Source organism: Artemia sp. Qi Xiang Cuo, chromosome 5, assembly GCF_049724085.1.
Source record: "Artemia sp. Qi Xiang Cuo chromosome 5, ASM4972408v1, whole genome shotgun sequence".
Classification (NCBI taxonomy): Eukaryota; Metazoa; Arthropoda; class Branchiopoda; order Anostraca; family Artemiidae; genus Artemia; species Artemia sp. Qi Xiang Cuo.
The window spans coordinates 56,179,490-56,197,349 of record NC_142798.1 but is presented as its reverse complement, the minus strand read 5'-3'; the positions used below and the strand labels follow the sequence as shown (position 1 = coordinate 56,197,349).

The window sequence follows — 17,860 nt, the reverse complement described above, 5'->3', positions numbered from 1 at the left end:
ACAACATAATAATCACTGATTCATTTTGTTCTCATCAATATATTTCACTAGCGCATCTAATGCTACCTGAAGTCTATTTATATGCACGATATTCAGTTTCGCAGCAAAACATAATTGCTCCTCCATTTTAAATTTGCTAAATGATATCACATATCTAGCATAAATATCATCCCATTCAAGACATAGTCTACAGCCTCCTGTTATTTCCACAGCCATGTTGGGTACTCGTGTATCATTGCTGCTGCTACCTGCTCCACCATCAATCTCCGATAGTGTAAATGTTCCACTCATTTTCTCTACTATGATAGTCTCAAATTAACTATTCTCCCTGAATTCAATGCTCTTACTGCTATGAACTTCAATATAAATCAGTCCTTTAACATAATTCAAATTATTACTCAATTTATTGTATATAGAGTGACCTCCGCTCTCTTTGATTGGCCCTGACAAATAGGTGTTGCCTCAAAAACCAGTCTGGTTGTATTACATGGTTGCAATTATACTCTCAAAATATGTTAGACCCCCTTATAGGTATAAAAGGTTTGAACGCTTTTTACAATGTCCACGTCAAACTGCAGTGCATATTCTTGTGAAATTCCATGTGCAATTGAAATCTATAGGAATAACTAGTCTGATTGTCTTATATAATCTCAACTATACTCTCAAAACTTGTTTGACCACTTTATAGGTATAAAAGGATTCGTCGCTTTTTGCATTGTGCACGTGAAACTGTAGTGTATATTCTTATACATGCTAGAGATAAGACAAATTACGCAATCACTACTCGGACCTTTAACACTATTACTACTCAAACCCCCCCACAGCCCTCAGGGCAAAGTTTGTAAGTCATGCCCTGGGGGCAAATAAGGTTCTTATAGATAGCGTTGTCGTAGAAACCTCAAAAGGGGCTCATTCAATTGGAAATGGAGAGGGCTAGTGCCCTTTTTAATAATCGAAAGTTATTGGAGGGTAACTAACCCCCCTGTCACGCTCACCATTTCCCAAACACATCCAATCAAAGTTTTCAGATACCCATTTTGTTCAACGTAATTGAAAGTTCTGTAAATTAGGTCTTTTAGGATGACACTCCCCCTGGATCCCTCAGGGCTAAGGTTGTAAGTTACGCCCTGGGGTATATAAGGTTTTTATCGAAAGCTTTGTCGTAAAAACTTGAAAAAGGGCTCAATTCGATTGGAAATTCAAAGGGATAGTGCCCTTTTAAATAGTCAAAAGCGATTGGAGGGCAACTAACCCCCCTCCTACGTCCACCATTTGCCCAAACAAATCCAATCAAAAATTTGTGATAACCATTTTGTCAATATAGTTGATAGTTTTGAAAATTAGTTCTTTGAAGACTACAGCCCCCCCCCCCCAAAGCCCTCAGGGTAAGAGTTTTAGGTTCTGCACTGGGGGCATATAAGGTTTTTATAAACAGTGTTGTTGTAGAAATTTCCAAAAAGGGTTCATTCGATTGGAAACTGAAAGGGCTAGTACCCTTTCATTGGAAGGTTTTTATGGAGGGGATAGTTGTTTAACTTCAGAAGAGGCTCAGTCTTTCTTCCTAAAAAGACTTTGTCAATATAAAACGAACAGAAATTAATCAAAGAAACTTGTTGCACAAAATAAGTTTTTCAAAAAAAAGTAAAGAACTCCATTAAACCAAAAATGAACAAAATGACTGACAATGCACATTTTTTTCAATAAATTCATTTGAATTTTTTTAGTAAAGTACAATTTATATTCTGGCTTTTAGAAAGCATAGTGGTTTAAAACCCTGCTCAAATTAATTTCTGCACGTTTTGAGTTTGACTTATTTTAATTTCTGTTCGTTTTGGGTTTCATTTATTTATTGATACTGATTTGTGGTAGTTGTATGCTAGGTAGATTATTTGATTGTATTTTTGTTAATTTTGGTTTAAAGGAGTTCTTTACTTTTTTTTGAAAAACTTATTTGTGCAAGAAGTTTTTTTGATTAATAATAATAAAACGTTGGAGCCGTATGGCCTTTACTTTAGGCAAATTCAATAGCGTTGACTCTGATATGAGATTTTTCTATCTCGACTCCGATGAAATAGGGTGGTATCTTAAATATTTTTGAGATGCCATTCTAAGAAAAAAAGGACATAAGTGGCTTTGGTCAATCCAAAATCTAGTGACTTCAATCTAGGTTTTTCTAATTTAGTGTTCCATCCCTTCTACAAGAAACAGCATCCAATTTCATTAGGGAAAGTTAGCAGAGGCCTGGTAAATCCTATCCATTTTCAAAACTTCAGGAGCATACAAGATATGCATTTTAATGCAGAATTTCAACTATATGAGATTAAAAGCATCGAGAAGGGTGTGATCGAGGAGCACCAAGTGCAAGACGTAAAAAAAGCTGTTTAGCATTTTATATCAAGTTCCAGGCCGAGATACAGTTGCGAATCAACCTAAAAGACCCTTCATTGGATATAGTTAAAAGTCTTTCTCCAAGCGTCGCAAAGTCCGGGCAAGTAAAGTCAATTCTTCCTCTGTTTGAGATGTTTAAAAAATATTCCCCTAATGTCGATCGTCAGTCTGTAGTTTGTCTGTAGTTAGCTTTAAAGAGTGTGCTGTCAGTTTAAAAGATTGATCTGACAATCCTTTTTTACAATTCCTACCGAATTATCTGCTGACATTGACGTGTCTACCTTATACCAATGCTAAAGCAGAGCGTCAGTTTTCTGAGTTAAATTTAATAAGGACCTAACTCCGCAATGGACTCAATCCGAAAACGGTTTCTGATCTTATGCATGTCAGAACAGCCATTCCTGACCCACATTCTTAGGAAATCCTGGATATCCTTTTAAGGAAAGCAAGTGAGAGGAAAGAATAAACTTCCAAGATAACCATCTTCTAAAATTTATTGTGTTTGCTTCGCCGTATAAGTATTTAATATGTTGTGTCTTATGTCTGAATAAAAATTGTTTATAAATTAAGTTCAAAAAGAATATCTCTTCTAGTTGTTTATCTAGATTTTTCTAAATAAAAATACAATCTTTAACTGTCGTTTTCTTTAAAGTATCTTAAAGTACATCCAAATAAATGACAAATTGAAACAAACTAAGGCACACCTTGGAAGAATTTCAACAAATGCACCCTATTCATAATATTCAGCTGATTTTTTTCATTCCTCCACATTCTTGGGGGATTTATATTAAAAAGGTGAATGAAGATCTATTCAACGGTCTATTTACATTTTTCTTGCGTGAGAACAAAGTGTTACTCGAAATTGCTGGAGAGAAAGGGTCAAAACGCATTCAAATCAATTAGATATTTTAATACCTGACATTTTATGCTTCAAAAGGAAAAATGGATACCTGTACATTTAAAATTTAGAAAAGAGGAGGGTTTTTTTCAGATTGTTAATTACGATAAATAAATGTTTATCTACGTCAAATTTTTTGATTAAGATACAAACATATACCCCTTTAAATTTGGAAGGGGAATTTTTGAGCGAGATTAAATAAAAATATATTGTTCAAAAATTGCAGGCAACGACCCCACCTCTTCTAAGTGCCGCTCTTGATAGTAAAATAATAATATCCTGCCTTGAAAAGAGACTTTCCTAATAAAAGTTACATTTTAAGGGTTTGGATTCTACGAAAATTTTTGAACCGTTGGCAACCCTGTCCATTTGATCACCTCGAAAAATTGTGAGAAGGTACAATCTGTAAGAGTATGGATGGCAATTCCTGAAAATATAATTTGGCTCATTCCGCTTAACTAAATCCAAACCTTTACACCAAAGCTAGAATAAAGAAAAGGGCTAGTCCCTGTCCTCTACATGTACTTGAATCCAAGGATAAGGCTTTCCTTTGTTTTTCTTGAAGCTAAGATCTATCAATTTATTAAAACGTAAACTTTTGCACATACTAACAAAGCTACGTTTTCATTGGCCTTTTCAGACTGTATTTAGCTTGTAGTGGTTTGTCAGATTATAAGTCAATACGAACATTGACAAGCTGAGAAAACGACCACAATATTTGGTTCGTACCTTAGAGAGCCGGGGTTAGGTCTTTCCTTAGGGGGGGGGGGGGGCAAATGTAAACTTTTTCGCCCTCTGCAGCACCATCAATACACTGTAAATGTTGCAATGTTTGCCCCAAAATATTTTAATTTATGCTTGTTTTGCCGCCCCACAGGCGAGCCACCCAGGACACTTGTCCCCTCTTAGATCCGCCTCTGGTACCTTATTTGGTTACCCGTTTCAACATACCTAACTAGGTTTGCCTGCAAAAGTCAATGAAGACATAGCTTAAAATGATCTTCTAGAATTTGCAAAACTGTTCTATGGAGACACGGGTTTACGAGGCCATCTATTTATAAATTGTACTGTCAATTTTATTTAGTTGCTCACCTGCAACCAAGTTTTCCATAAATAAATTCGGAACAAGATATCTTAAAAAAAAAAATGTCATTTTCTTACCCATATCCTCAAGGATTCTCGAGGACAATGGTAAGATCAAATTTTGGTAATTGCCTAGATAGCTACCGGGAGATAAAGAAACATGTTATGGAAACAATTCTTACTTCATAGGGCTAATATGCAGAATAATCATGGCTAATACATTTTGCATGCAGCCTTGCTACACTTTACCCCCAATTCCCCCTCCCTAATGTGCAAATATATAATCAAAATTGGTAAAATTTAATTTTAGCTACTTTTGGCTATTTTAGAAAGGGGTTAGGAAAAGTTTCAGGGATGGGTCTACAGGCTAAAGTAGCCTAGCCTATGTTGTGGGAAGGTATTTTGAAGTACCAACCTCCACAGATTCACCCTTTAAAGGGTACTGAAACTTGCCTACATGACCTATTGAAATTTTGACAAAACAACGTTTTAGCTTAATTTTCAGTTAGCAGTTTCTTTCTCTCTGGTTTTAGTTCTGAAAATGCAATTCCTGTTATTTGAGTATAGTTTTTAGCCATATCAACATTTTTTTTTTCAAAATTTTTTTTCAAACCCTCTAGAGGAGAAGGAGTAGAGGTAGGTACTTCAAATACCTTCCCAGAACATACTTTAGCCTGTAGGCCCATCCCTGAAAGTTTCATTTTCCTAACCTAACCCCTTTTCCAAGATAGCCAAAAGTAGCTAAAGTGGAATTATACCCCCAAATTAGGGTAAGACACCCAGTAGTCGGCCACCTGCCTATTCTCGGACAGAATCTTTTATACTATTTTAATAACCAATTTACAATGAGCCCTTTGTATGTCGGAGTTTAGGCAGAATTGTCACTTGTTAGTAAATTCAAAAATAGGCGGCACTGTACAAGTGAAACTATTTGAATTAGTAACCTACTTGTTCAGAAATTCTTCAGAAATTTTTTGATACAAAAATTAAGTTTCTAGGTGGTATAATACAGTAATTAGAGTAGTTTAAATGTCAAAAAGTTTTCAAAGTGATTAAAGTGTACAACTACTGGGTGTCTTACCCTATATATTTTTCAATGCATTATGCCACTGGTAGCCTAACTTCTTTTTCCAGTTTTTGTTTTGTCACAGTTGATTTAATTTACCCAGGTACACTGAGACATATTCTGAGAATAGATAAGAAATATGTAATTTGGGCTATATATTTGCACATCAGGGGGGAGGGTGTTGGTAAAGTATAGGATGGCTGCATGCAAAATCTGTTAACTATGATTATTCTTCATAGTATGAATTAAGAGTTGTTTTCTTAAGATATGAAATATATAATTTAGGCTATATATTTGCACATTAGGGGGGATATTGGCAAATGCCAAATTTTTACTTTAATTACACAGCTTGGCAATTATTAGCCTAAATCTGTTTAACCTGCTTGAATTTGGAATTCACCATAGAAGAGGCTAGGCCTAATCCATTTAAGAACTTCAAGTTAGGGAAGCTGGCATAACATAGATACATAGCCTACTAGGGTAAAAGACCTCTTTTTGGGAAAGACCACTTTTCTTTGGCATTCCAGAAAATTAGCAATGGGTTTTTGGACTGCTCCTCTTTTAATTCATTATGATACAATGAAAATCTACACTCAATTGCCTCTCACTAGAGCCAGCAAGTGGGAGTAATTTGTCATTATAAATTCAAAACTCTGTTTTGACAAGCAATTGAAAAAAATATACATTTAATATCTATGATTTATAGACAAGATATTAAGAAATAAAAGTTATATTTTTAGAAACAGAAGACAATCAGCTCTCTGTTAACATAAAAATAAAACTGAAGCACTAAAAGAATATATACATCAAAATAGGATAATTGGTACTTCCAAAAAGTGGTCCTTCTAGGTAAGTCAATAAACTAGTAATTTCAAGTGTTTGATCTTGAATAATTTTAATAATAACCATATTGCTGTATAGCTTTGATTTTTAGCTATTCATTGGCATATATAATTCTTCTCAATTCTTATTTGACAACAAGTTGTGAGGTTCAGAGTTTTACCTAATTTTGCTCAATTGGATACTGTTTTTTACCCTACTTGTGAAATATGGTGAAGTTCAAGTTAAGGGGCCTCTTGCTATCTGGGAAAGTAGCTGAGTTAGGTGAATGAAACTTACAGGAATGAATCCAAGGCCTAAAATAGCCTATAGGCTACTTCAGATGCTACCAAGCTACCATCTCTACCTTTCCTTATTTATAGGGCATAAAAAATATCATGCATGACAGGTCTGTGCTCATCTAAACTAAAAAAAAGGTTATAGCCTATCTTAATTTTTGGTTTTTTGTTGGCTCTAATTTTTAAAATGTAATTCCTAGTATTTCATGGGGACCTTAAGCTTTATAAAGGGTCTTTGTAGATATGGAGCAGTCCATATTATTGACCTAAAAATAAATTAAACATACCACTCAGTGTCTTTTTTATGTTCTTTCCAAATATAACTATTACTTTTCTTGCAAATCCAATTTAAACCCTTTTTGAACTCTAACCTTACCTGTCATGATAAGGTGGATAAAAAAATCAAAACAGTTTCTCCATTTTCCCATACATCACATTTCCTCTGTTGGCTTGCTTTTAAATTTAGGCAAAATAGGTGTTTTTAAGCAGCATAACAGAATAAAAAGAAAACATGGCTGTGTTGTTTTGGATTTTTATATTCAACTTGATCATGACAAATCAATGTATGTGAATTATATAACTTTTACAAAATGGATTTACAATGAAAGAGTAAGTTTAAAACCAATGTTTTAACCCTTTTATATACCCAAATCTATAGAAAAAACAAATATTTTCAAGGGTCCAAAAAGGGCTTAAAATTGGGAAGAACAAGCAATACAACAACAAATTCAGTCTATAGAAGTTTCAGTGAATATGTAGGCCTACAATTCTGGGTATGTATTTGACTATTCGGGGGGTGGGGGTGGTACATAAAGTTTATTAGGATACCTTAAGGAATGCTATTAGTAAGTACACTATTTTAGAATGGTTTAAGGTAAATATCAAAATTTTATAGTCTTTCCTTCTGAAGAGTAGGAATGTAGCATAAGTACCATATTTGAAGCAGTGTCAAGGATTTTTTCATAAATAAAAAAAAAAAAAAAACAAGTTTTCAAATCTTTTAAATCTGGACTAAGCTAAGGTATAAGGCTCAAAACACTTTTCTTGTGCCTTGTTTGAGCAGTAAATCCTTTTCTTAATGTTTTACTTTTATAACACAAAGATTTGCTAAAGGTCATCAAATGCTAGTGCTCTTTAGAAAGGGGAGGGACAATAGTTAGCTCAAAATATCTGCCCAGGGGATCATTAAGGCTCTGGACTCATTCCTGAGAATTTCATTCACCTTCCTCAACTAGTTTCTAAGATAAGCCAATGCCTACATATAAAATTTTGCTGTGAAATGATGCTAGAATACATATCTTCTGAACTAAACACTGGCCTAGTACTGTTTGATTTTCTAGTCAAGACTGTTTCCAAATATACTGGTCACTAGGCTAAAATAACAATCACATCCTTTAATATACTATAGTAGAATATACAGTTAACTTTATGGACATTCAATACCATAAATATCATTTTCCCAGTCTTAGCATTGGCTGACAGTCTCAAAGACAAAGCACCCATTATCAAATTTTCCAAATTCTACAGGGAGATTCCAAAGCAATTCTAGTAAAAATTGGTAGGGGATCTTAAATGTGTCAATAGTTTGACAAGCTCAAAACTTATTGGCTGTGCTGATACACTGGGGAATATTAAGTCAATCCAGAGAGACCTCAAGGCAAAATAAAAACTCACCCATAAGACATTCAATGCTGGCATGCAAAGCAGAATTCAATGCCTAAAAATGCAAGACAGACAGTTGTGATGAGCCCAGCAAAGTTGTTTCCTATGGCCATGCAGAGAGAGATATATGTCCTAGTTAATGACAAGTTGAAATTTTATTTTCATGTACAATCAAATATTATGAATACAAAACACATATGGAATAGTCAAAAGAACCTTCACTGGTAGATCTTTATTAGTTATGACCAAGCTTTGCAAGATTCTAGTTTTAAAAAGCCTGGAGTTTGAAATATGAATTGATGCCTAATCAATAAGGCTAACCATGCAGCTTTAGAATCAGCTCCAAAGAGGGTTAATATCCTTGCTGCAAGAGAGGGGATGTGACAATGGTATACAAGCTTCTGATGTTGAATAGACTATTCCTGACCTTTTGTATCAGAATAAATCAAACTGAACCTGTTGTCATCCTCAGAAAGTTTTTGGAAACAAGGTAGTAATTCTAATGAGGAAGGGAAAATGACTAGTATAGTTGGCAAAGGGGCCTTGTTAAACTTACTTTTTCATTCTGGGCTATGTCTAGCTCAAGTAATGGCAAGAAAGCCCCTTTAGAAAATATGCCACCATTCAATTGAAGATCATAGCAGCATAAAAGCAAGCAACTACATTTGAATGGTTGAATGTTCCTGAGTAAGGTACTGTGTCAAGTACAGCAATATTGTAAACTTAAATGTCCTGGCTAGGATTCAGTTGTAGCTGGCCATTGAAATGCTCTTTAAGCAAGCTTTTGAAGAGAAAAAGACCACATTTATCAGGAGGTTTACATTTTTGCCAATGATGATGCTAGTAATGGTTCAAAATTCTCTGTACAGAAGTCAACCACTTTGACATAAAAATGACTTTCTCAATAGTCTAGCAGCAGCAGAATGGATCTTTTTTTTTTTTTAGTAATTCTTATAAAGTGTGCTTTTGCCTCTAAGAACCATTCTCTATTTAGCCAATCACTAGTATATGCTGTCAACAACCTTGGACAACCAGATGGGCCATTGCTTGTCAGTTATGGCATATATTTTACTCATAGAAAAATAAAAACTGGAAGAACTGTTGTTCTAGAAGCACATACAAAGCAAAGTACATTTATATTTTATCCGCTTTTGGACTGGCTGGCACACATCTTTTTGTTATTTCAGTGTTAAGACTGTAGAAGATGCTATTATAATAGATATTCTGGTTCTATCTCTATTCCAAATGCAATAAGGCATCACCTTGTCTCCTAGCCATCCATGTATATTGGATAAGGTAAAAAGGTAAAGAATATGGCCTTGGACTTTACAGTCCCTTCTGGCAGTGCTGATCTCTGTTTCTTGACCCTTCAGCTAGGAAGTGCAATTGGGGGTTGGGGGCCAACCATCTTGTGCTTTTGCACACCTTTCCTCTTTACCTTCCCCAGATTTTATCCAGGTACCCATTTAGAGCTGGGTTGACTCTGGCTGAGCTTACAGAGTCATGCCACTGACCCCTCTCCCAAACCAAATAATTGGATACACTAGGATTTGAACCCTCACCTTCTTGGACAAAGAATCCTAAATCCAGCACACCAATCTACTTGGCTAGGATGGCCATATTGGATAGCTTGTGCCTTAAATTGCAGCTAGGAGCAATCTTAGGATTTCTCAAAAAATGCCCTACAAAAGAAAGCATACTCTCTTGCTCTATTCATTAGCTCAGGGTTTTGATTGAAATATTAAGATTCACTTCAAGGAATTTTGCAAGTCAATCTTTAGAAGCTGTTGTAAATTTTGTAGTTTTTTCAATAAAAATACTGCTCAAACAAGCTTATGAGTAATTGAATTTCTTGCTTTCTTACTCATCAAGCCAGGTTTTAACATGCCTCAAAATATTTTATAGTTCTCTTTTTTTCTTAGTCAAAAATTTGAATAGTATATTGGACTTTCTTTAGGGAGTAGATAAACAATGACCCAGTTTCTTGGGGTTCACACTTTGAGAAGGTTCTTCTGTTGATGGGTTTGATTTCTTCACATTTAACTTTATTGAAACTTGTCTTATTGTTCCTTCCTTCCAGATGGATTCTTTTCTGTCTTTCTTTTGTGTAATCAAAATTAATGTATAAAGAATGTTGTTGAAAGTTAGTATAAGCAAAGTTGAAGAACTTGTAGCATCAGTAGTGAATTAGTTTGACAAGAGCTGGTGGTTCAGAACTTTTAAGGCTTGGTCTGTTGAGAGCACTATTTGACTATCCAAGTTATATTTTTGTCAACTCAATGATAAAGCCAGAAAACTTATTTATTCCTTGAACATTACAGATGGTCATATTATAGAGATTGCACTATAAATTAATGTATACTTTATGAGGGTTGTGTGGTTAAAGAATAATGGTAGTCAGTGCAAAAAGTGCAAAATAAATATCAAAGTAAAAAAGATTTGCAAGGCTAACCCTGTTTTTGCAGATATTTTTCAAATGCATGAGGTAGAACCAAACTATAAACTTGAACAGAGTAATAAGTGGCAGGTTTTCATATTTACTTCTTTTGAGAATTTGGATGTACTTAATGTAAAGACAAACCAATCCATAATAACTCTGCTCTCCCCAATAACAAAAAGCACTGAGAATGGTCAACAGATGTATTGGCAGAATACCCTGTTGTTTTATGTTTTTAGTTTATCTACTCTTTGTAATTTCATGTCTAGAATTTTAATTGCCTTATCTATATGGCGAAACTGGTTTTGTCAATATCCTCACCAATAAATAATTTTCTAGACACACTGTCTTTCCATTTTGAAGTAAAAGGAAATATGTTATGGAAACACATAATTCATAGTAACACTTAATCAAGAGAGTAAATAAAATAAACTAAGAGACCCAAAATGTTTAGGCTTCGTATCTGAACTGTCATTAATTGGGGGAAAAAAAATGATGGACTAGACTAAATAGCTAAATCATACAAGAAGATAACACAACACAATGAAAAACTGTATATAAACAAGAAAAGAGAATAGAACAAAGAATGTTATTTCTGGAATACTATTATAAATGTTTTGCAAAACTTCTAAACAACTTCTATAATGATAATACCACGTGACAAAGGTTCACTTGGTGAGGAGAAAGTCAGTTCTTTTTTTAAGAACTTAATTTCATTTTATTCAGCAAACCTTTCTGGGACAAATTATTCTATACTATCAATAATCAGAGGAAATAGTAGTGTGCTTTTTAAAATCTCAGACACTCATATTCAGCAAAATGTATTATAACTGTTCTAAGAATCTTTGATATCATTCTTATAGAAAATGTTGGAAAAAAATTCCAAAGAGGAATTTGACTACTATAAAAATTGAACTTATGATAATCAGATTAGAAGTCCAATTTGCTATCCACTGTGCTAAGAAGGCTTATATTTGTTAATAGCAGAATGATAAGAAGTACATATCAAATATCTTTAAAAAATTAAGGTTCTAAACAAATTTTCCAGGAAGTTGTGATCTATCTAGACTGTTGTTGCACATTGTTGCCTTCAGAAAGATGCTTTCAAAATAGTCTACTGTGTGAATTCTCTTGCAGACAAATTCATGCAAAATTACCCCAGGTCTAAGCTTTTAAGAATTGTAATGATATGATTGCTATTCACCATTGTAAAGCCAAGTACCAATGTCAACCTTCAGGTTGATAATTGTTTCTGGTATTTGGGTCTCTGATTTCAGTCAGCAGACAATTTATGAAAAATATATTGATTAAGCAGGAAGAGAGAAACAAATTTTTCCAAAATTGTGATCTATCTAGATCGTTTTTTTTTTATCAGATGAGAAGATTAGAGAACTCCAATTTAACTAAAGCAGTAATATCTTGTGAAACAAGATTCTAATGAAATGAAATTATTATTTTTGTATATTTGCATGGTCTGGGTAAATATAAATCAAGTTAATATAAGCAGGTTAAAGGCCTTTTAATATAACTCAGTTTGAAAAAAGTAGAAAGAATTTTTTTGTTTGCTACTACTATAGGTCATTTTTGCATTTCTATTATTACTTTCATGTCTTTTAAAATTCGAATGCAATTTCTAAATATTATCGTTTTATCATAAATTGTATTCTGGTGCTGAAGATAAAAAAATGTCTACCCCAGCTTAACTGAATATTTCTGGCCCTTTATGCTGTGGGGAAGAATCTATTGATGTTTTGTATTGTTGAAACAATTGTATTGTTGAAGTGTATTTTGCACACATGCACACATATTTTTTTCAGTTACAAGGCATTTTTACACACCACTTGTATTTTTTTGGTATTGTGTTTTTTCCAGTATTTAGAAAGTAATGCATGTTTAATGGAGTTTTGAAAGCTGATTTTATATTGTATTGTTTTAATTCACTCTTTAGTTGCTATTTGTGATAAACAAGCAACAAATAGTAGAGACCTTTCTTCTGTAATATATGGGTAATTTATTTTTTTCTGTCTTCTTTCAATTAATCAAACATCTTTCTGAAACATTTCTTTCAATCAAACATTGTTTTTCAGAGTACTCATACATACTTATAATATCTTTATAGAAAATCAATTCATTTTTTGGTAATTCAGATTGTTTGCTAGCTTGTTTAACACTTTCACCTGTAGCTTAAATATTCCTATTTGTAGCTTACTCATTTAATCTGTATATTCATGTAAGTTATAACCTACAAAGACATAAGACAGCATAAAGACAGAGAACAGAACAACTAGATACTTCAAAATTATGTCAGGAGTGCAACAGGGATGTGTTTTATCACCCTTTTTATTTGCAATTTTAATAGACTGTTTTGAGAGAAGCGGCTGGCTTCGGAATAACAGTCGGAAATAAAATCCTCTCAGACCTTGACTTTGCGGATGATGTGGCACTTCTGGAAATGACAAAGCAGCGACTCCAGGAGCTCCTTAATAAAGCGAGCGTTAAAGTGGAGAAAGTTGGCCTAAACATCAACATAGACAAGACTAAATTAATGGCAACATCAGGCTCACCAGTCGAGCTCCTGCACAAAAATTTCAAAGTCAAACAAGTCCACAAATTTAAGAACCTCGGAAGCTGGGTTGATTACACAGGAGAGGTGCAAAATGAGGTCAAGAAAAGAATTGGCATGGCAAACACTGCTTTCAACAAACTTAAGCCAGTATGGAAATCAAAGAAGTAATTGTTTGCAGTAAAGCTGCAACTTCTTAATAACAACGTTTTGTCCATGCTATTGTATGCCAGTGAGTGCTGGAAACTAGATGTTGGGACAGAGAAAAGACTCACAGCTTTTTAAAATATGTGCTTGAGATGCGTGCTGAATATTGGTTGGCATCAAAGAGTCAGCAACACTGAGGTCTGCAGAAGAACTGGTCAGCCGCTTGTTACTGAAGTGATTAAGAAGAAGAGAAGGGGCCTATCTTGGCCACGTCCTTTGGACATAGGACTCAAGAATCCCGAACCAGGTTCAACAATGGCAGTCATGTGGGCGTCAACAGAGGGGAAGACCAAGAAACACACTCAGATGCACGTGATCTACGCAGTGCTCACACATCACTACAACCCCAGTGCGAGGATGTACTTGCTGCAGCGCTAATACGTGACGTTTACCGAGGCTTCAATGCCCTATGCGCCCCAGATGGCTCAGGAGAACCTAAGTAAGTATAACCTATAGAGAATTTTAAGCACTCCACGTTTGCAGATTCTAAAAACATATGCAGATCTCTAATCCACAAGGAAGGGGGGGATTTCAGGCTGATACCTCTCTCCCCCAGTGGCTTGAAGTTTAATGCAATTTACCTTTTTTTAGTTTTAAATTATTTTCTTAAAAAAAACCTGCTCTCCTATATATGGTTAAACAAACTATTTAAACTTGTTTTTTTTTTTTTCAGGCTGGCCATCAACCTCCTATTCCATCTGTGCCACCTTTGCCAAATATGGGTGTACCTGCACCAATTGGGCATACACCTTCTTTGCCCATGGCTAACATTGGGATACCTCCTCCCCCTATCAATATTCAGGCTCCTCCACCTATACACCCTCAGTACCCAACTTTAGGCTACCAAAGACCTCTTAGCTTCCAAGCTACTCAGCCTCCATTGCCAACTACAATTTCACAGCCTCTCATATCCATGCTTCCACAAGTAGGCCTACCTCCAAGGATTCCAAATGACCCCATAAAACCACCTGCTGTTCAACTAAGTACTCCACCTCCAGTTGTGGCAAATCAAGGCATAAGAATGGTATCAGGGTCACTAGCAGTTGGGTCTGGTCTAGTGATGCCAACAAGTGCTGCTGCTGTCCAATCAGGTGAACTTGCACCATCTCCTGGGTTTCTGACATCCACTGTTGCTACTACACCTCCTACTGGTACACCCACAGCTGTTGCTCCAACTCTTCCTGGAACAGCTCTTGCTTTTGTGGCTCCACAGATCCCAGTTGTTATTCCAACTCTAACTGGTAAGAACAGATGCGTTAAGGTGTGATCTGGATTTTGTTACAGTTAAAAAAAGGATAAATTTAGCTGATTTGACTTTCATTTTTTATTTTTTTTTTGTATTTTTATAAGTTTTCTCTCCATTCTAGATTATAATCTTATTCTTCACATGTTCAAGTAACATCATTTTTCTGTATAAAATTTTAGGCTCCTCTTCAAGCTCTTAATTTTATATGTATTGGTAATTAAAATTCTAGAAACCAGAAATATTATTAATTTGTTATTTGTTGTGTGATTTGAAGTATGAAGACTAATTATTAATAGACATCATTTTTTTGGTTATCTTTCCAGCTTCTATATCATCTGAAGAGTACCTCTGGTTGAATTAACCTGCAACTTGTCAATTCGCCCACTTCAGCTAATTACCTGTACTAAGTTTTAGGCTAAGCCTGTTTTTGGTTGTGGCTTCTTATGTTTTTATTTCTGAGATATATAGTGTTTTAATTTAAAAAGAATTAGTGTTGGTAGGTTGAACTTGCACTCTAATGGCATTTTTTCTTGCTTAAAGAACAAAGTATTCTTGTTTGTATTTGTCTTACCAAGGCTTTTTTTTTCATTAGTCTTAAAGGTCAAGGAATATTATTGCACTTGGGGCTTTTATTCAAATATCATTAAAATCTTATTGTAGTGACCTATTTACATATTTCTCATACATTCTCTTTTTTTATTCTTGTTTATGAAATTTTTTTTCAACATTTCTTTAGAGGTGGATCCTTAGACAATTTCTAAGGAAGAATTTTTTGTACCCCATCTTTGTGGGCTATATATTGCAATGGTAAAGATAAATTGTAATTTTTCTTGTTCCAAACCCATTTCTTTGATTTTGAAGAAGCAAGTGCGATTTTTTTTTTATAAAATTCAAGATTACCTATATTAAATTTATTTATCATGACAAATTTCCAGTTTTTTTGTGGATGGTTTTCAACAAGTTTTACTGATAAAACAGGTTAAAACCTCAAAGGAACTGCTATGGTTTACTGAAGACAACAAAAGTGCCAGATAAGTTTGGATGAGCCCCCCCCCCCCCTGCACACACATTTCTTTACCATTGTTAACAATAGTAGCCATTTTCGATCAAAATTTAACACTTTACAGCAAATATTGAGAACAAAGTTCATGTCTCTTATAAAGAAAGACGACTTCTAAAGTTTAAAACATAAAACCTCTCTCCAGCTTAATGAAATAATATTTACTGTTATTTATACTGTTCAGTGAGAATGACTGGGAAAAGAGGGAGGATTTGATTGGTATTGTGGTATTGACCTGGAGTGTGGTCAATAATTCCATTTCCATGGAAATGATAATATTGAAAACCATAAGCCTTTTTTCTGAATGTTTCTAATGTGCCCAGTATTTAGCTAATCTAAGTGATTCTTTGCTTCTTTTATCCTTTGTTTGTAGAATAAAATCTATCAGTAAAAATTATTACTAATTATATATTGTGTTTCTTTTTTGCAATAATTTGTACACACAGACTTAATAAATTCTAACTTTTGAGCACAATAACAGAATTTGATAAAAATTTATGCATTAGAATATCTGCATAAAATATTCAACATAAATTATGCAATGAAATTCAAGATTTCCAACTGCCAAATTTTAGTAATTTTTTTAATAAAAAATATCGAATTTTATATTTTTTGGAGAAAAATAGTCTTGGATGTGTGTTTTTTTTGTGTTTTTTTTTCAGGGGTGACTGTATAGAACCAGCGATCATAGAATATTGGAAGAGGGTTCTTTTGAATTGAAATTTAAAGTTCAAAAGAGACTTGCCATAGCAAAGTGGTGGTTTTCCAATTTTTCACTGCAAAACAATGGTTTTGGTCTGAAAAAACACAAATTTCGAGATGGCCAATTGGTTTATAACTATCTAAATGCTATTGATTATGTGATAACTATAGCAGTTTCATAGTACTGCATAGTTGCGCATGGACTATTGCAAAGAGAGGGATGGGAGGCAATGGACCTTTCAATGGGAAGGGGCTGAAGCTTCAGGAATTTAATTTTTAGGCCCAAATTCTTGATGTCTCCATGAAAAGCTTTTTAGATCAATATGGATGTTGAAATTTGCCCTGTAAATTCCTTTAGTTGGAGGAATACATTTAGACTGGATACGCAGAAAGGGTTCTGAGGCGTGATAGCTCCCTCTTTATTGTTGAAACAGTAGTTTAAAAAAAGTAAAAAAGCAGCTTTAAAAATAAAGACACAGCAATAAAAGCTGAACTTTTGTATACAAAGTGGAAGGTCGAGAGCAGCAGTAGCCACCTCATCCCTGAAATGTAAAATATTTTCCGATATGATTTTGAAAACAAATGTAATTAAAAAAAAACAACCTCTTTTTGATGTAAGTAAAGACCAATGCCAATGCTCAAAACAAGTAAAATTGTCCCATATAAGAGGGGCTGTCTCCCCCTAAATCTTCTGCTTTTTGTGTTAGTCTTGATGTTATTTGCTTAAATAAATCAGGTTTTCTTTTCCTGAAGAGCTATTGTAAATGTATAACGCGCTTGCAATCATCAACAGGTTGTATTAATTGTGGTCAGAATTGCTTCATGTAAGCACTAGTCAAAATATAGCTTAAAAAGAAGAGGATTGAGTAGGTGACAACTCCTTATATGTATAGACTAATTGTTGTTCATGTTAGGTTTGAATATTGCTCATTGCTGTTAGAACTTCTTTTTAGTTTGCTTTGTCATTATTCAGCCCAAGCAGTTAAAACCAAGCTACTAGATATTATAAGAGAAAATACACCTAACCCCAGCAGTTAAAAAAATTTATTTGATTCAGTAAGGCCTGACTTTACAACCATATTTGTCTAGTACCCTTGATTTAGTTTAGTACCTTAAATTTGATCAGATTTCCACAATTCTATGACGTAATAAAATATAGGGTGTTCATGCAATATTTCTACAAAAGCCACTATGGTCTTATTCATTAAACTATAATAGTTTAATGGTGGATATTTGTCAAAACGAATTTTGCTGAGAGGGGAACTTAATTCATTTATTAGACTGTAGATGTTTATGAGTCTACCAAACACGTCTGATAGTTATAGCTCATAACTGGAATAACGTTTATGTTTGGCTATTGACTAGTTGATGTGTCTACTTTTTGCTAAATACCGTCTACTTTACTCAGTAAACTTCTATCTTAAAAACTA

At 34.2% G+C, this 17,860-nt stretch overlaps 1 protein-coding gene across 1 annotated transcript in view; it reads left to right on the top strand.

The window, feature by feature from the left end:
* Positions 1 to 4,378: 4,378 nt before the first annotated feature.
* Positions 4,379 to 17,860, top strand: part of hfp (Poly(U)-binding-splicing factor hfp) — a 41,895-nt gene continuing 28,413 nt past the window's right edge. Inside the window, exons 1-2 of the mRNA XM_089089742.1 lie at positions 4,379 to 4,477; positions 14,096 to 14,663. Of these exons, the coding sequence (XP_088945868.1) occupies positions 4,433 to 4,477; positions 14,096 to 14,663 (613 nt within the window). The 5' untranslated portion in view covers positions 4,379 to 4,432. The remainder of the gene's footprint in view (positions 4,478 to 14,095; positions 14,664 to 17,860) is intronic.